General features: G+C 32.7%; 1 protein-coding gene across 3 annotated transcripts; it reads right to left on the bottom strand.

Annotated features, from left to right (window-relative positions):
- Window positions 1-5,786: 5,786 nt before the first annotated feature.
- CYP71 (cyclophilin71) lies at window positions 5,787-12,997 on the bottom strand. Of its 3 annotated transcripts, XM_012220490.3 has the most exons (14): window positions 12,663-12,997; window positions 12,181-12,266; window positions 11,945-12,033; window positions 11,336-11,575; window positions 11,107-11,228; window positions 10,207-10,282; window positions 10,016-10,123; window positions 9,750-9,926; window positions 9,269-9,486; window positions 8,448-8,580; window positions 7,249-7,472; window positions 6,620-6,773; window positions 6,149-6,281; window positions 5,787-6,022 (listed from the first exon to the last, which is right to left on the bottom strand). In XM_012220490.3, the coding sequence occupies exons 1-13, from the start codon at window positions 12,836-12,838 to the stop codon at window positions 6,198-6,200; spliced, it is 1,887 nt and encodes a 628-aa protein (XP_012075880.1). In that variant the 5' UTR covers window positions 12,839-12,997; the 3' UTR covers window positions 5,787-6,022; window positions 6,149-6,197. The 3 variants fall into 3 exon arrangements, with proteins under 3 accessions (XP_012075880.1, XP_012075879.1, XP_012075881.1); XM_012220489.4 differs by having other exon boundaries at window positions 5,787-6,281; XM_012220491.4 differs by lacking the exon at window positions 12,663-12,997 and having other exon boundaries at window positions 5,787-6,281; window positions 11,336-11,583; window positions 12,181-12,221.
- Window positions 12,998-20,035: the final 7,038 nt, after the last annotated feature.

Genomic DNA, 20,035 nt, shown 5'->3' with positions numbered 1-20,035 from the left:
ATATTTTTCAATTTTATATTTATGACTTATTATAAATTATTGTTATTTGTTTAAATTATTAATAAATTACATTTTACAACATGTTTAAGCATGTCGATATCCTATATTTTAAAAAATTATTGTGACCCATATCCGTATCATGTCATGTCATATGTCTTGTGTTTATGTCTATGCAACTAGGAATTAATTTCATCAGTGGTTCCTATACTTAATAGATACGCACTTTATTGTGCATGTACTTCAATTTATCACTTAAAAATATATAATCTATTAAAAGTACAATGCTGAAATACCTTTTGCCAATTTTTATGAATTCCGATCTTGTGGTTGATGAACGTTCAAGGTGGATTATTGCAAGGTTGCTAAGGAAGGTTGACAAGTTGGAGATGAAAAATGAAAAAAGAAAGGGAAAAATGCAGTTGTTTTGGGCAATGGTTATGATCTATTTTGTGATTGTTTTTGGGTTTTGCCTTAAATGCAGTAATTGTAGGTGTGATCTGTAGCTTAAATTATAATTGGGTATTGATTTGAAGTTGGATTGTGGGACTGAATTGGGGGTGCAATTTTGGATTTTAGGTAGACATAAGTGATTTGTAGCTTAGAAAGGGAAAATACTGTAGCTCAAGTATGTAACTCCATCTCTAATGTAATTAATAAAATTTAAAATTTATCGTCATGCATGCAACAATCTGTCTTATCTATTCAATTTTTATAGTTCTTAACTAAAATCAATTATCATAATAGACGTGAGAGAAACTTATAATTGAGCATAAATAAAAAAGAAGGCATATATTTAAAAAAAAAAAAAAAAACATTCACATTATCAGTATAATGAATTTTTACCAACAAAAGCTAGTATGGACATAATTTAATTAACCAAAAAGTTGCTTGTTACATGATTCAATAGTGAAACATATCATTTCCAATATCTGTTTCACTAATGAAACATTAAAAATATCATTTTCAATAAACAAATTCAACAAATAAAAGATAATAAAAAGAAATCAAATAAGCAATTTTTGATTAAAAGAAATCAATGATTAAAAACTGCTAGGGATTTTGACTTCACTTAATTCTATTCAATTTATTTTATTAGTTCATTAGTCAATTTTAATTGTTCAAGTAGGGGAAACAACCTTAAATTCACTAACAAACTCTCCCGATGTATTATTAGCTATTTAAAGCCGGTCTAATTACTTATCTTCCAATAGTGCAATCAAACATGAATTAAATCATTAAGTCTTATGGTTTGTTATGAATTAATAACCTAAGGTTATTAACTTATGAAAACCTCCCATGAGTCAAACCATATAGCTTCTGCATCAAGTTATTATTTTCATGTAATTTATTATCTTTTTCATATCAAAAACCCTTCTCCTGATATTGATTAATGAAATAAATCAATCCAGGGGAGAAACTCTGCCTGGAAAAACATTAAGTTCAATAATAAATTATATGTTGAATAAAAAAAATAAATTTAATATTATAAATTAGAAAAGAAATTAAGCTACATCAAATCCCTAGTATGAGAGTTTAGTTCGACATAGTAATTAAATAAAACTCAATTAAACTTGATAATAATTCCATAATCAATGTGAATAATGAAAAGTAAAAACAATATTAAGAGTTTAGAGATAAAAACTAGTCAAATAATGTGGATGGCTTCCTTGAATCTTAACACAATTCTTGATCACTTGAAGTCTTAAAGAGAGAAAAATAATAGAACAAAAGATTATAGAACCAGAGATATCCTGTACAATGAATGAGTTCTCTCTTTATATAGACTTTTTGGGAGAAAATCTGACTTCATTTAGGAAACAGAATCTTCATTAAGTAAGAAACTTTTTGGAAATAAGAAATTGTTTAGGCTTTGAATTTCTTTTCAATTAGGACTCTTCCATGCACCTAGATAGGATTAGAAGTTGATCTGGCACGTTAGAAAATCATCTTATGTGAGCCCATGTAAGTAGTAGGGACTGGCTGGCGTTCGCAACCCAAAATAAAACTTTTCACAGCACGGGCGTTTGTGTGGCAGGGTCAGGGCGTGTCGGAACCCGAGTTCTAAGGATAGTTCAGCACGGGCTGTGCTCAGGGGAACGTCTAGAGAGGAACCTGTGGCACGGGCATGCCACATAGCACGGCTAGGACGTGCTAGGCTCTGAGTCTCCATGATGGGCACGAACCGTGCTCACGTAAGCACGCCTTTGGATTGATGGCCTCTTGCGGCACGGGTGTGCCAGATAGCCGGCTTGGGCGTGCTAGTGCCTGAGTCTCCATACTGATTTTCCTTGATTCTAGCACGGACGTGCTGAGTTGCACGGCCTGGGCGTGCTAAAGCCTGAATGTTCTGCTTTATTTTGCTCTTTTCTGTGCCAAAATCCTACAAATTTCTTTAAGATCAAGCAAATTATGTTTCAAGGAAGCTTTCATGAAAAATATAAATAAAACTAAATAAAAGCTAACTAGAGTAATTAAAACTACTAAAAATCCTAATAAAAATTATATTAAAAATACTACAAAAATAACAGTTATCAAAATTCCCCAAACTTAAACCGTTTCTTGTCCTCAAGCAACAAAACAAAACTAAAAACTAAAACACAAGCTAAATAAACTAACAAAGCTAGTTTTAATATGGTTGGGGATAATTATTCACAATTCCAAAAGTATCAAAAATCATTAACATGAGAATAAATCAAGTGTTTCTTATGCTAATTATATTTCAGCAAAAATTCAATTTTTCAATAAAACACATTTCTTGATTTAAACATGAGTTAATAAGATCTTCAACACCAATTATTATTCAACCTATGACAAATAGAATATGAATTTTCATAAGAAATTATTTAACCTTTTAAAGATGTTTTAATATAAGTTCAACATTCTCATAGGCAAAATTAGTCATCCATTCTCCACAATTGAAATGCATACAATTTAGAAAGATCAACAGATCTTTATTTCGGTTGTAATGGGGTTTTAGAGGTACAATTTTTAGCTAAACAAAGAAAAAGAATAAAAAGATAGACAAAAAGCACAGAGAATGCATAATATTAAGATTTTCATTTATATCTACACAAATTTTATTTGTAAAGGGAGATCAATCTTGAAGTTTCTTCACTAGCTCAAAATTAGAGATACTTTGGCACGGTCTTTTCATAATGCTTTCAAAATTTCTTCCTTGCTTTAATTTCCCCAAACTTAAATTTTGGATTGATTACTTCTTTTAGAGGGTGTTTCTCTTTGAGTTTTTCTACTTGCTTCACTTGCTAATATTAATGAAATTTTCTCCCTTTTATTGCTATGTTTTGATAAAAATTAAATCCTTTAATTATACATTCTTGCACTTAGGGTAGGAAATTAAGTTGGTTTAATAGCTAGGTTTAATAAAGGTGATCAATGAAATTTGGATATAGGTTTCAAATTGGATGCAAAAGTTATATTTTAACTTAGGTGGCCTAGGCTAAATATGAAATTCAACAAGAAATACCTAAATCATTTCTTTCTAAATGTAAGCATTTAAAATTTTGCCTCAAAGAAAATTCTAATTTGTTCTAAGAATGTCAAGGTTAATTAAATTTTTAGTGAAACATATCTATAAATCATAAAATTCATAAAAATTAGTGTTCATAATCTTAAAAGCAAATGGTTAAATCAATGAACTATGTTATGTTAAAAATTAAAATTTAAGCTAAATAGCAACTAGCTTCAAAGAACAACTAAATTCATCGCAGTTTAATGAATTATGATAATTTTCAAGCTTGCTTACAATTAATCCAACCATATTAAACTAATGAAACATAAGAAAACTAAAATTTTAACTAAAATTTCCGTTCTCCCAACTTAATTTAGCACATTGTCCCTAATGAGCTTAAAAATTAATTCTCCAAACTTATCATATTATCAATTATGTAATAAAAGAATATAAGAGTGTAGAAACCATTACCATCATTGTATTGAAAAATACAATAAGATTGAAGGAAAAATACGATAAGAACCGAGTGCTGGAAATTATCAAAGTTATGAAAAAGCAAACACTAGAAACAAGAAAATATAATAACCCTAAGTACTAATTGCAATCATGGACTCCATTGCATTAAGATGGGCATCAAACATGTCCATTCTAGACATCACACGTGCAAGAACTTCATCGTTGGACAAGTTAGATGCTCCTTGAAAAGAAGGACCAGCTCCAGAAGTACCTGCACCAGAAGAAGTACCAAAATCAGGGAAAAGATTCGGATTACCCTCCTCAAAACACCAGAAGAAGTACCAAAATCAAGGATGATAATCCGTCATTTTTTTAATTTTGATCTATCGCTTTATTTTGTTAATTCAGTGATTCAGTTTATTGACAAATTGTCATCCGAACGGATTATCATCCGAATAATAAAGATAAGAGTGTGTTTTAAATATTTAATAAATATAATTTTAATATTTATAAAGCTTAACGGTCCAATTTAAAATATATGATTAAGTTTTACTTACTAAGTTCAAACATCAATTAATGTATTGATTTCAGTTCAAATCGGCAAAAATAATGTTTTCTCGCATAATCTAGATTTTTTCTTTCTTTTTTTGAAATAGCACAACATAAATTTCAAACGTACATGATGCGAAATTTCTAAATAGCTAGATGAAATAAAATTTTTACATCTTTGATTTGATAAATAAATTAAAAAAAGGTATAGCTTTGAAGAGGAAGTGGTGTGAAACGATAATGATTTTGAGAAAGTGATGATCGGAAGTTACAGATGCAGTGGTGTTAGATTGTCTTCGGGATAGAGTTTTCATTGGACCTGGTTAGGATTTTAAAAGTGGGTTGCTTATGTAATTAGTATTAAACGTATTTGATATAATTCGCAATTCATGTGTTTTTTGATACAATAAATATTTCACCATTTTAAATAATAAGGAATATAATTAGAATCCTCATTATATTACAGTGTAAAAAAAAAAAATAAATAAATAATCCAAACGTCATACTTATTCTCATAATATAATAATAACTGACTTAATCTCATAATATAATAATAATAATTGATTACATCAAATCAAATATAGCTTTACGTCCGCCACACTTTAAACCAATTGAGACGAAGGCAGTATCCCCTTGCATCCCAATACTTCTGAAAATTAAGTATATTATTTTCTAGTGCATGAAATTTTTGAAATTGGAGTATAAGTTTCTTCCGACACAATTTAGCCATAGGGTTTATTTTGTTAATTTTTAAAAAATTAGAACAGAAGTATTGAAGGAGACAATCCAGTTTCAAAAATCTAATTATAAAAGGTTAACATGAAGGTGCATCCTTGAATTAAATTCATCGGAAAAAAAGAATTCAATCTTGATTAATATGCAAGTTGATACCAAGCTCCAGACCACTCGAACTAAAATAAAGAAAATAAAAATGAACCATCAATTTAATACTAAAATAAAGAAAATAAAAATGAACCATCAATTTAATTCATACAAGGGTAGTTCAATGCATTTAATTTTATAAAAAAATTGGAGACTTCAAACTAATAACATATTCTGTCAACAAAATATTGATTAAGATGGTAAGAAATCTCAATTCCCATAAGGGTGAGAACACCGGTTCAATTCCTAGAAAGTGCACTTTGCTTGAAGAGCCAGAAACTTTATACTCAAGAAGCTTACACCTTTTCATTACACCAAAAAAAAAATAATAATAATAATAATAACATATGCCAATATAGGTGGTGTTAAAGGATATCAATGAACTAGTATGATCTAGGATTAGGAACAACACACTATACGACCACAAACATTGGTGAAAGGTGATTCAATTCAGAGCAATGAAATGTGTGAAAATACCACAAAGAAGCACGTGCCTGTAAAATTGACCACAATTCATAAAGGACTGCATTTAACTACTCATACATCATTACAACCTGGTAACTGTAACAATCCCAAGAACCGCAAAACCTCTTGGAAGGCACAATGTCAGACTATGGAAAGAATATGGCAATCTTCCTTTCTGTTCATCTAACATGGCAGTGTAAACTGCTTGGCAAAACCATATGATAATTGTTATTAAGCTAGCAGCTAAAGGCAGCAGAAGAAGAAAGAAACTCTAGACAGATTTGCCAACAAGGCAGGACTTGATTGACAAATAGTTCTTTCTCTTACCTCTGACAATATCAAGACAGATTCACCAACGGAAGGGTTTCTTTCTCTTCTAAGACTTGGGGACAGTCACATTCAGGATTTTTACATCTTGGTATGGCTTGTCTGCCCTGTCCGTCTTCACCTTCTCAATTGCCTGTTAATAATGTATATGAATTCCACATGGAGAATAATATATTTAATGGGTACAAGGAAAACATGCCCTATGTATGATAACATATCATCCAAAGACAAGCTTGTTTCATTCTTTTACCAGGCTCTGTAATGCATGGCATAGCTGAAAGTCAGTTGAAAAGGTTGCAATTTTTAAGACATGCACTATAGTCTAAGGGTGGTAGTCACACCACACAGTGCCATGCACTTGAAATCACTTCGTATCACATCTCTCTCTCTCACAAACACACACAGACACACATGCAAGAGCAGATAAGAAAGGTAAATTGTAGCTAGAATATACAGCAGATTCAACATTACCTGGACAACATCCATTCCCTTGACAACTCTACCGAAAACAGTATGCTTATTGTCCAGCCATGGTGTAGCAACTGTAGTGATAAAGAACTGAGAGCCATTTGTGTTTGGGCCTGCATTTGCCATTGACACTGTGAAGGGCCTGTCATGCCGCAAACTGAATAGACAAACATTTAACCAGTTAGCTGTACATACATGGAAGGTATTTACAACAATGTTAGAAAATACATAGCAAACTAAGAAATGGCAAAGCATTAACTTGCCAGGTACATTCTAATTTCACAAACAATCACGAATTGAAATATCGTATCAATTATCCTTGTTTAAGCTATAAACAGCCATCCAAGTAATAAAACTTCTTGCCACCATGTTTGCTGCCACCATGAAAGGCATTCAACCAATGGGAAGGAAGAAAACAAACATTATTGAAGTACATTTTATATGAATGAACATCCTTTTCCCAAGTGATGAGAGAGATCATTACATGAAAATTATAACCAAATAAAGGTTAGGGCAGTACATTAATCTCTTCATTAACTTGATCTGAACAAATCAGTCACAAGGATAAGCTTCTCCAAAATGTTGACTGAAATACAACATAGAAAGCTAAGAAGTAGCAACTAAAAAATTACCTTTTATGAAACTCATCCTCAAACTCCCTTCCCCAAATAGACTGCCCACCAGTGCCATCCCCCAAAGGATCTCCAGTCTGTATCATGAAACCTTTGATGACACGATGAAAGATAAGATTATCATAATAGCCATTTCGGCAGTGTGTTGTAAAATTCTCTACAGTTTTTGGACATTCTTCGGGGTACAGTCTCATGTGAATGTCTCCCATTGTGGTATGTAGAATCTGGCAAGAATGACAGATTAGAAAAATATGACAGAACAAGAGCACGTTGTGTAGTAGAAGCATGTGCATTAAGGAACAAGCTAAAACAAAATGCAATTACAGCTGTTCCCATAAAGAAAAGCAAAAGCAATACAGATTTCAAAGAAAATAACTTTAGGGAAATCAAATCCTACAAAAGGGGAGAATATGATCCGCAACATAGGAACTCTCATGGTCAGAAACTGATACATCAAATATTCAAAATTCTCTAAAATTAGAAATTAAAAAAAAAAAAAAAAAAAAATCTAAAATGATAGATCAAAAGAAACAATGAAACTAAGAAATAAAGAAAAATGGTGATGAAGAATGTCACACTATATGAAGTGAAGAAAAAGGTAATAGTATAAGTTCAAGGCCCAATTTCCATTTTGGCCTTCTAACTTATAATCATATAATATTGTTTTCCTTTCAATTTTTGACCTAATGTAGAATTCCAACTTTTATCTTTCCATTCAATGAGAATGGAAGATAAGGTAACAGGTACGCGAACTAAATAACAGGATCTTTTGGATAAAACCAATAAAAGGAGTTTTTTCACTAAATTTTACCTTCAAGATTTTCCATGAGAAAACCAATAATTTTTGTTGGATGTTTCTGCTGACACATTCTATGAATAAAGTTACAAGCAGGGATAGTGATTCTAAAAACCTAGAACAAGTTCCAACTTTCAATGTGTCCTATAATCTCTTCCATTATTTCTAAAATGTTAAACCAAACAAAATAGCTTTCAAAAAGAAATTTCACTACTGGACATAAAACACCAATAGAAATCACATATGTGCATGCACAATCACATAAACATACATACAAATATATTTTATATCTAATAAAGAATGCATAAGAATTCACTCAATTTGGTAGCTCAGAAATAGCTAGAAAGCCTAGAAGGTAGTGTAAATCAAACTCCACATAGGGCAAATAGTTAAGAGAACTCACCACATTGTCGGGAAGAGATGTGGTGACTGCTTTTCCTATATCTGACACAGCCAAAAGTTCATCTGGTGGAGGTTTTTCATTGAACACATCCCTTCCCTTAGTTGCATCCTCAGGTTCCTCTGGTTCTCTCCGGCTAATTTGACCATAACAATAGTCAGCAAAGTCAGTGCCACATTTAAAAATAAAACAAAATCTAGAAATTAGAGGCCATTCTAAATGTGTAACAACAATATTTATATCATTGACAGACAGATATATAAGTTGATGTAACCTAACATTTGATATTTGCCACAAAGTCAACATATATTCTATTCCTAAAACTTACTGTTAACAAGTAACCAATAAGTTCACTTAATATCATAGAAGATTGAACCCCTTTTCCTTTTTATTCAACAATTTTTTTCAGGACATTCGTGTTGCTAATACTGTATCTCCTCAATATATTTATTTTTTTGTAACTATTGATGATAGAAGAGTTAGTGAACTGTTTATATATATATTATGTATATATGAGTGCGAGGCGTTTCTCTTTTCATAGCAAAGATATAAGTGCAAAAGTACTTAATATCTCTTGGGAAAGAACTTTTCAAAAAAGGCTCTTTTTCAGCAATAAAATGGTATATTTTATGTTTTTATCATGTACCACTTGTTTGTACTCGTCCCCTTGGGTCTAAAATGCTTTTCGCACTACAACGAATTTGCAATTTGATAATGACTAGAGTAGAAAACCATATAATGGTTTTAATAGAGAACAGAATACTGTTACAAATAACACAAAGTTAGATGATGTTTTACATAATGAGTGATAATTATACTGGTACCTGAATAAATAAATCCTATGTTTCTTGAAAGCACAACACAAGAGAGTGGGATCTATTAAAGGCTCTTTACTCTCATTAACATTGACCGCGGCAGCAGGAATTTTTCTAACTTTCTTACTGCTCCGATCACCTTGATACAACGCAATCTGCAAGAATCTATCATTGTTCTCCACCTTCCCAAGAATTCGGGCGACTTTATTTGTATGTAAATTTACTACCTAAGTACAAAGGAAACCCAAAAAAGGGAGAGATAATGAATAACATGTTAGGAAGTAGAAAATCATCACACAACCAGTGTTAGTAGAAATGAAACTCAAGCACCAAAAGTTAGCACTCTAAATAAAGAAGAATAACTTGTCAGGAAGTAATGGGGCATAAAACAAAACCCAAGTGTATCCTTATTGCAGGTTATATAAATGTGGGGCAATCTAATATTATGTATGTGGTTAGTTTGTTGTAAAATCCAACGGCAGTAGCTTACTTTTATCCCAAGGAGAGTTGCATATATCAAAAAATTAGAACTTTCATCAAAAACAGCATTTGGTTGCGGTGCACTTTCTGTTTTCTCAATTTCTTTCTCAACAGCCATTCTTCGCCCAAAATCAATAGCTTCCAACCGGTACAAGGGGGCATCACTTCTCTGAAGATCTTGTGCCACCTGCCAACAGAGGATGCTTGTTCCTGTAAGAGACTATGACTCTAGAAGAAAATAACTTCTAAATGGAAGTCCAGTAAAATTTATCATACCTCAAGAGATTCATCATAAACCCGTCTCAGTTTACCAGTTCTAAACCAAAATATACGTATCCTACGATCAGGTGATGTAATAGAAAACTGCTTACCATCTGGGCTCACCTGATAGCCAACATAGATTAAGCAATCAGGAAACAATATTGCTAATGATGCACCCACCTCAAGCTTATCCAATAAGTAATTACCTCCATAGTGGAAACACTTGTCTTGCATTTCAGAATTTCAAATAGATTTGTATCACTTTTCAGTCTAAAATTCACCCTACACATACCAAAAGAAAAATGAAAGTATTGTTAGGCATCTGTGAAAATGAGAGGAAACTGAAAAACATATGCACTAAGAAATAAATGTCTCAACATGAAAAAATAACCAACACTAGCAAGGTGTTAGCTACGTAGGGGTCACAAAACAGACATAAAGAAGAACATGAAAGAATAAAGCTAGCACCATTGCGTCGCGCTCGCAATGTACAACATTTCCCTAGCTACTGAGTTTATTACAACAACAATAACAACTATGCCTTAATATTAAACTAGTTAGAATGAGCTATATGAATCTTTTGTTTCCATTCCAGTCAATTTATAACTAGGTCTGCACTAATATCAAGAAGTAGTTGATCCTTTGACACAACTTCTCTCCATGCAGTTCTAGGCCTATCTCTTCTCCTTTAGCACCCTCCACCATTTATATATTTACATACTGGAACACATGGAGGTCGATGTAAGATATAACCACATCATCTCAAACGTCTTTCTTTTTTCCCAACTTGTGCTACTTGCACCTTTTTGTTAGACATGGTCATTTCTAATCTTGTCCCATCTTGTGCAACCAGACATCTATCTTAAATAAACAATATATATTTCAAAATACACAGAAAAATATCGAGTGAAGCAGATCTTCCACATTCATTTTAGTTAAGAAAAGTAGAAACAATAGTTTGAGCCATCAAGATGAAACCAAAATGCCCATGTTTTTTGCACAAGAACATGAAAATAAACTGAAGCATTACCCCTTAGACTTTTAGAGATCCATTGCATGATAGGGTGTAGGCAATTAATTATATAAACAAGTAGTTAAGCACATACTCGCTCTCTGGGAACTGAAGTGTAGAAGGATTCCAGTATTCAATGATTCCCTTTGTATCAGCAGATATCACAGTGTCAAATACAGGGTTGTATTTCATAACTTTAATTGGGGCCAAGTGTATCTACAAAAAGATGAGTTGAGAAAAGAAATGTAAATATCTTTATAATGAAAAGAGAAAGAAACAGGGTAAAGCTTGAAAATCATGCAACTATTGAAGCAGCTTTTTACCTCTCTTGAGATTATTGGTTCATTTGTCCCCGCTTTTGCATCATATATGTATACATATGATGAGTTTCGATCACTAACAGCAAGCTTAGCTTTGACATCCCCCTGTTTGTATACCCACTCAACACTACCCGCGATAAATGGTAGTCGAATCATGACCATCATGTCATAATTGACAACATCATATACCTTGACGGACTGATCGCTTGAAATTGTGCAACAAAGTTGGCCATCCCCACTAACCTGCATGGCTGAACAAAGTCATGGTTGATGACTGCACTAACAAGCTACAAAAGAGAATCAACAGAAGAAAAAAGGCTATAGAGCCAATAGATATGAGCCACTTAGCAATCTATAAACCAAAGGCAGGTCAACATCAAAACTACACTGCAAAACAGTGATTGAAAATGATACCGTTTCCATTAAAAACTAAGGAGAATAAAAAGTATGTGACTCAGACAAAAATGAATAACTAGAACATAGTTATTATTCAAATGTATTCAAACAATTATTAAAAAAAAAAAAAAAAAAAAAAAGAGAGAGAGACAAGGATCAATTCAAAATTATGTTACATATAATATACATTTAATCAAGCAAGGAGGGAAAGCTCACCGCCAAACCTTCTATGGGACCAAGATGGGATCTAAAATGTTTGGCAAACTCAATCCCAACAGCTTTTTTCTTCCAAAATTTCAAATGCCCTGATTAAGAATAACAAAATTAAAATAACCAATAATAAGTCATCAGCAAATAATATAAAATTATCATATCCCCGATCAAGGACCTCAACTTCATGAAAAAGCATAACAGGAATTGAAAACACATGCAACAGTAGAACAATATGATACCATCGAGACTTCCAGTTATGAAAAATTCTGCTGGTGACACAGCAACATGGGTAACCATATCTCGATGCATATAACTTTTCTCATACCTGAAAAAGTAAATTGTGGATAAGAAACTTTGTTCTACATTTTCAACTTCTTATCCATTTATCAGCAACTTTTTCCAAAAAGAACTAAAACTTCCAACCAATCCAAACAATTCACTCTTAAGTGAAAGATAAAAAATTGCTTGAACAAAAAGAACTGTGCTTTCAACAAAATCTTATTCTTAAGAATTTTTTTAAACAAACTAGAACTAACAACAGGTGGATTTTAGATATTAGCACTAGTAAACAGACATTATCTTAATTTTGAAGCACCGTTAACAATATGCACCAAAATTCTAACTATAACTTAGGTTAATGAAAGTCTGCAATTAAAAACCGTACAGAAACACGAAAATGAATATAACCCCAAAAGAGACATAATAAAGTGAGATTACACACATATTTGCAGAAGGAAGGGAGTCGAGGTAAGCTTGTTCGAACTGAAGAGGACGCTTGGGGCGAGCTTTGGGAGCTGGACCAGGTCCAATAGTCGGCTCCTGCTCGCTGTCTGGTGGTGCCGAGTTTGCATTCGCATCCATATTCGCGCTGTCGTTGCCGTTTTGAGGTTCCTCCATTCTCGCTGATTTCTAGGGTTCGAATAGAGAGAGAGAGAGAGAGAGAGAGAGAGAGAGGGAGAGAGGTATTGGGAATTTTTGGTTCTCTGCAAGCGCTTAGGGTGTTTTGAGTAGGTGCTATTCTACTGTGGAGGGGCGATGGCCGATGACGGTCGGCTCGTTTTTTTTTTTAAAATATATAAAATTTGGAAAAATTTTAAAATAATTTCTGTAGTATTTAACTGGGTTGCGGTTCATTACTCCTGTCATAATTACTCTTTTTTTTTTTAATTATAAATTATAAATTTGGTGTTAGAACTTTTTAAAATATTTTATTTTTGTGTTTGAATAGAAAATTTTCAATTAAGTGTTATATGCTTACATGGCATGCCGGGCCGAATCCATAAATTTATCCTTAAATTTTATGACATTAATCTTTTGGCATCCTCAGTTTTTACTTTGATCTATTGAATACTTCAACTTATAAAATTATAATACCCATTAAATTTACATAATTATTTTATTAAACACTTTAACTTGTAAAATTATATCAATTAGACACTTATTATATATTTGAAAAATATGAATTCTAAAAGTTATGCTAACTATATATCAAATCAATATTTTACATATAAAAATCAAAAATCCTAAAAATTATTGCTATTAGTATGGAAAAGTATGCAATATTATCAAAATTTGTAAATTTAAATACTCGATAGATCATTCGCAAAATTCAAGGTGCTACAAGATTAAAATTGCAAAGTTAAAATTGAATTTAGTTATTTAGTCTGCCGGAATTACAAGTAAGAGATGTGATATTTTGCTATGTGGAAAGATTGCTAACAAATGCATAAATTCACCGTTGAACTTTACAAAAACAAAAAACAAAAAAAAAAAAAGTGTGACACACCGTACTTTGCAAGAGACCTATTGTCCCTTTTCAAATTGTAAGCTAACATTATACACTTCTCTGCTAAGACAACTAACTAACCATGTTACACACGCACACAATTAATATTTTTTTTTTTTTTTTGTAAAATTTAACTAAAAGTAAAAACAAAATCGCATTTCTTTCTCTTTTTTGTTCCTTCGATCTTTCCAATATAACAAAATTGAATATATATCATTGAAATCCCTTCGGTTGAAATTCTAATGTTCCAGTATACAAATTCAAAAAATTAGAATAGCTCTCTTATGATTCTTAACTCTCTCTCTCTCTCTCTCTCTCTCTCTCTTTCTCTTCTGATTCTTCAACAGCAATTCTGATGCTAAAACTCTAATCAGAAAATCATGCTTTTACATAACAAAACTAGCCAAGCAAGTTGAATGTTATGTAGAGATGGTTCAATTCATACAAAAGTTTGTATTTTCCTTAACTCCTGACCTTGAGCTTAAAGTCGACGAGTGAAGGAATGGAATTTCAGTGGCTTATAAGAATATAATAAACTCTTTTTGCAACGTTTATTGATCAATAGAAGGATAAGAATGTGTGATTTAGATTTGAACTCCTAAGCCAAGCAAAGTAAGAAAATTTTTTGTTTTCAATAATGATAAGAAGTGAAAATACCAGAAATCTCCCTATCTTTATCATTTGTATTTTTATATTTTGTAGTTTTGTGCTTTTAGTAGCTGAAATTTAAGAAATTGTTTATATATTTGACCAAACTTCATATCTGATAGGTGTTTGAAATTTAAGATATTTGGATATGTTTTATATGGATTTCTAATCACTTTTTAATTTTTTTTATTTCTAAAATTTTTTTCTCCTATTTTATTTTTTATCTCCACGTTTTGAACGGTTTAATCTCCTACAGTTTGAGTTTTTTTTAACTCTTGAACTTTTTAGTTATTATTTTATTAAATTATATATATATATATATATTGTAATTCACTTGCCTTGGACGGATTTGAAATCCACGCTCTTCATTCTCATGGTTAGATATGCATAATATTTGCAAATTTTACAACTTGAGAAACACAATAGGTCTTTCGCAAAGTTTAGAGTGCCACAAAATTTTTTTCAAAAAGTTCAAAGGGTAAAATATATATTTGGCCATAAAAGAATGATGATGTGTCCATCGATGACTTGACAATCTTAGTGGACATGAACATGGAATTTATTAATATATCCTTTTTATTTTGATGCCTCTTGTATACATTGTCTTCTCTTTCTATTAGGTTCAATGCTTTCCGAAAATTAAAGGAGGGGAATAAAGAAGAGAACTTGTTTTCATTGGAGATAGAGGCTGGCGTAGCTGCAGTTTATAATCGGAGAAAGGATCGTGGTTGTTTTATCACTAGGTTGGTGGGGAAACCATACGAAGGGGGGGACGACCTATCGAATTCACATCAAAAAATGTGGACACCATGCATTTGTCCGAACTTCATGGACCAATTTGAACCTAGGAAGGAGATTTATGTCTTGTGAGACAAGAGTTGTAAGTTTTATCATTTCTATTAATAAATAATGAATAATTTAATGAATTTGGATTTGAAAGATAAATACCATATTGAGAAGTGATTTTTTAAGGATGGACCCAGGGGGTCTGGGAAGGACTATGCCCCCCCCCCTCCCCAAATTAAAAATTTTTTAAAATTTTTACAGTGAAAATTTTGAAAAAAATATTTTGTAATTTTACTCCCTATAATTAGTAAATTTATTTTTTGGCTCCCTCATCTATTTAGACTGGTTCTATTATTGAATGTTTTGTAAGTGAGGCAAAGTGGTGGCAATGAGTTCTTTAATCGGGTGGACCATGTGATTTGCAATAGGTCAAAGCAAATTATTTCTAATTGTTTATTAAGAAAAATTAACATTATGGAAGCTCAATTGAAGAGGCGAGAGAGAAGGGAGAAGTTGTGAGTTTGGATAGTTATATATGTCATTGTAATCTTCTTGAAATAGAATGAACTTGCTTTATCTTGTAGGATTTGGTTTAAATCTAGGATTTGCTTCACATTTTTTTTTTCTTTTGCTTTTTATGTTTAGTAATATAAGTATTGAAATATAGGATGTTCATACATCTAGAATTGAAATATAGGAAAGTTTTGTAGCCATGTTAGGCAGTTGTTTGATGAAATGCCTCAATGAAATTTAGCTGATTTTTATTAAATTCTATTCTCGTAAGCTATTGTATATGAATATTGAGGATTTTTTTTGGCAATCTGATACTCAATAATGAGGAATTGCAATGGTTATACTTGCACTTAATTTTCAGAAAGTTAAAGCAAAGCTAACAGTAACTTAATCTAACTGCTTTTTTAAGATATTCATTTATTAATATTTAACATCTATTCAATATAAGTTAACATCAACCTAGAAAAATCATAAACATATTGAAATATCACATAAATTCTTAATAATTAAATTGATCCCAAACAAAGAATATTATTTGTACACCATCGTACGTAAATATTGAAATTGATAGACCAATGAAATACATTTAATAAATTGCATGCATTCAAGTTCCTAAAATGGCAAATTTGGTAGCAAGTTTACCCAACTAGCAAAAAAGATCATCACACAATTAGCTTAATAAAAAAAAAAAACTAAATTCCTAATGATTATGCTTCTTGCTTCAATTTAGGTGTCTTCTTGTTGATTCCGAAGTTCTCAGACCTACATTATGAATTTCCTATTCTTCAGCAGCTCCTCCATTTCCTTTTCCCTTGCTTCTAGTGATGACCGCAACTGGCTTTGACATCGTACCAACTCTAAGCTTCCTCTTTTGCGTTTTAGCCTATAATTACTATCAATCAAACACCATATTAAAATCAATGGAGTTTATCTTGCAAATACCATATTAAAATCAATAGAATTTATCTTGCAAATACCATATTCAAATCAATCAAATATATCTTACAAATACCACATTCAAATTAATCAAATTAAAGCCTTGCACATACCATATACCTGTAACTAATTTTCAATAATGTAGTGGTTACCACATTTCTTAAAATCCTCAATTTTCTCAGATATGAAACTTGGCTCATGAGGCTTCCTCTCCCTTATTTTTCTAGTAGCATTCAAAGGCCTTTTACTTGAAGTTCTAGACTGATTTATGAGAATACATTGTAAGCATACAACTATTAGATTGATATCAATATAAAAGTGGAAATTTCTCATTTTTCATAAGAAACTCACATTGGTAGTCACATTGCCTCCTCTATTAATGTATGCACCAAATCTAATGACTATTTTGGCACATGATATCTTCCTTAATTTGAAGTAGAATATGTTATTAATATAAAGCTCTTTTTATTAAAATATCACCGATTAATTTAGAAAAGACAACTACCAAAATGGGCTACCAAAATGGGCTACCACAATAAGTTAAATACTTAGCAAGCTTCAAGCCCAAAGGTGGAATCCCTAAGCCCAAAGATGGATGTCCCAAGCCCACATGGTGTGTAAGTACCTAGGACATTCTAAAATATTCCCACCCACACGATACTTTAATGAAATATCTCACCTACTTTAGAATGCTCCATGTAATCTCCACCGTACATTTTTGTAAGTAAATCATAGCCGTACATTGAGGAGGTGGAAATGCCTATAAATACCACCCCTCACCTCATTTGTAATAAATAAAAAAACCAAGTAAAAACCAAGTCCAAAAGAAGCAAGTAAGTAATTCTTTCCTTAAACTTTGTGAAAGTTTGCTTCTTATCAATATAATTTTATTTGGTGTTTTGTGTTAGTATTATTTTGATTGCCTTTCCCATTATTATTTTTGGTGTTATAAATTATTAATCAATCTTGGAGTTTATCACTGCACTGATATCTAACAAGTGGTATCAAAGCGTGGTTTTTGTGGTAGTTGTTGTAACCGTGGTATTTTGTGGTGTTCATTTACAAGTGTAGGCTATCATTGCTCTCCTGGAATTAACAATCGGGGACTCTTGTTGAAGCAACAAGATTCATAAGCAAGGATTATGATCGTGATTAGTCAAGGAACGTCATGCATTGGTTAGTGTCAGGAACACCGTTACCTTATGGCAGATTTTTCTGGAGTTGCTAATAGCATCGAGAAGCTAAATAGCAATAATTACGAGAACTGGAGTACCCGTATGAGATATTATCTCATAGGTCAAGACTTATGGGATATCGTCAAAGGAGATAATACTACACCACCAGTTAGGGATGCAAAAGCTCTGAAAGAGTGGGAGACAAAATGCGAGAAGGTGATGTATATGCTGATGGTTGCAGTAGAAGATGAGCAGATGCAACGGATCAAGTCGGCTAAAACACCAAAGGAAGCGTGGGACATCCTCAAGTCTGCTTTCCCCAAGAAGAACGAAGCACAACTGCAACGGCTCAAAAATGAGTTGTTCTCAATCTTGCAACAGAACGTCACTGTAAGTTAATACTTTTCTAAAGTAAAATCTTTATGTGAGGAGATTTCAAAATTAGATCCAAACAACGAGATCAACAAGACAAGGATGAGGAGGATCATCATCCATGGTCTAAGACTTGAATTTAAAGGTCTTATGACTGCTACTCGTGGTTGGGCTACACAACCAACCTTAGACGAGTTAGAGAATATCTTGTCCAATGAAGAGACTTTGGATGAAAAAATGTCTAAAGTAGCTTTGAAGGATGATGAGAAAGCTCTCTTTACTAAAAAGAGGGGATTTCAAAACATTGCGAGAGTAGATGGTGGAAAAGAAAGGAGTAATCAACAAGGATGGAGAAAGCAAAAGTGGAAACCATCACAGCAAGGGAGAGCAAGGCCAGGACAAAGGAAAGACGACTGGCGAGAAAGTGATCGTTGCTATAAGTGAAACAAAAGAGGACATTTAGCCCAAGAATGTCGAAGTAGACGAGTATGAGGAAACACAACATTAACCCAGAACGAGCAACAAAGTGAAGAGGAATGGGATACTCATAATTTCTTTGTTCAGGAGGAAGAATATTCGCCACAGAAGCTAGTAGAGATGATGATGAAAGGACCCGAGCAGGAGTCATCATTAATATCTGTAAGTGATAGAGTCAACTACGATAATGATTGGATACTTGATTCTGGAAGTTCTAATTACATGACAGGAAACAATGAGAAATTATCGGATGTATCCGATTATGATGGAGGTCGTGTTGTAGTCACTGTAAGGAGAAAATGGACTTACAAATGGTTTACCATGTGCCAAGGATGAAAAAAAACTTGCTCTCTGTATCACAAATAGCAAGTGCAGGTAATTATGTGGTGTTCGGTCCTGATAATATGAAGGTTCATCATAACCTTAAATTAATCGGAGATCCAGTCATGGAAGGACAGCGAGTAGAATCAATCTACGTCATGTCAGCACAAGAAGCCTATGTTGACAGAATAAGGAAGAGTGAGACAACTCACTTATGGCATGCTCGTCTGGGACATGTTAGTTATCACAAGCTTAAGGTGATAATGAAGAAGTCCATGCTTAAATGTCTTCCTCAGTTGGAATGCCGAGAAGACACTATATGTGCTGGATGCCAATATGGAAAAGCTCACCAACTTCTCTTTGAAGAGTCAAAACATAGAGCCAAGGTACCATTGGAGTTAATACATTCAGATGTTCTTGGACGGATCAAGCAACCTACAAATAGTAATATGAGGTACATGATTACTTTCATCGATGACTACTCGAGATATGTTTTGGTAGATTTCATGGTAGAGAAGTCGAAAGTTTTTGAAAAATTCAAAGCTTTTAAGAAGAAAGTTGAAAAAGAAGTCAGAAATAAAATAAAATTAGATGCCTTCGCACCGACAATGGTGGAGAGTACACATCTGATGAATTCACTAAATATTGCCAAGAGCAAGGCATTCGAAGGCAATTCACAAGTCCAAGAACACCGTAGCATAATGGAGTTGCTGAGAGAAAGAATCGACACCTGGTGGAGATTTCCAAGAGTTTGCTCCATGCGAAGAATGTGCCAGCTAGATTTTGGGCAGAGTGCATGAAGACAGTTGTGTACGTCACCAAAAGACTACTTCAAGCAAGACTGGAGTTTACATCCCCATTCCAGAAACTGTGGAACATTAAACCAACTGTAAATCATTTTCGCATTTTTGGATGCGTGTGTTATGTCTTCGTTCCGGATGAACTTCGAAGCAAGTTTAACAAAAAGGCACTTCGCTGCATATTCGTTGGTTATGATGAGCAAAGAAAAGGTTGGAGATGTTTTGATCCTATAACTAACAAGTGCCATATTTCACAAAATGTGGTCTTTGATGAGGCATC

The sequence above is a fragment of the Jatropha curcas genome, chromosome 1, assembly GCF_041381405.1.
Source record: "Jatropha curcas cultivar XTBG-Jc1 chromosome 1, XTBG_Jcur_1.0, whole genome shotgun sequence".
Classification (NCBI taxonomy): Eukaryota; Viridiplantae; Streptophyta; class Magnoliopsida; order Malpighiales; family Euphorbiaceae; genus Jatropha; species Jatropha curcas.
Note: the sequence above shows the minus strand (reverse complement) of the source record. Positions and strands in the feature narration are given on the sequence as shown.

What these genes read in the sequence shown, in the direction of transcription:
- CYP71 (XM_012220489.4), bottom strand. Translation starts at nt 12,838, where the DNA reads ATGGAGGAACCTCAAAACGGCAACGACAGCGCGAATATGGATGCGAAT. An exon ending in TCCCTTCCTTCTGCAAATAT is followed by an intron (nt 12,267 to 12,662) that starts GTGTGTAATCTC and finishes TTACTTTTTCAG; the next exon opens with GTATGAGAAAAGTTATATGC. An exon ending in CATAGGATTTATTTATTCAG is followed by an intron (nt 8,581 to 9,268) that starts GTACCAGTATAA and finishes TGGTCAAATTAG; the next exon opens with CCGGAGAGAACCAGAGGAAC.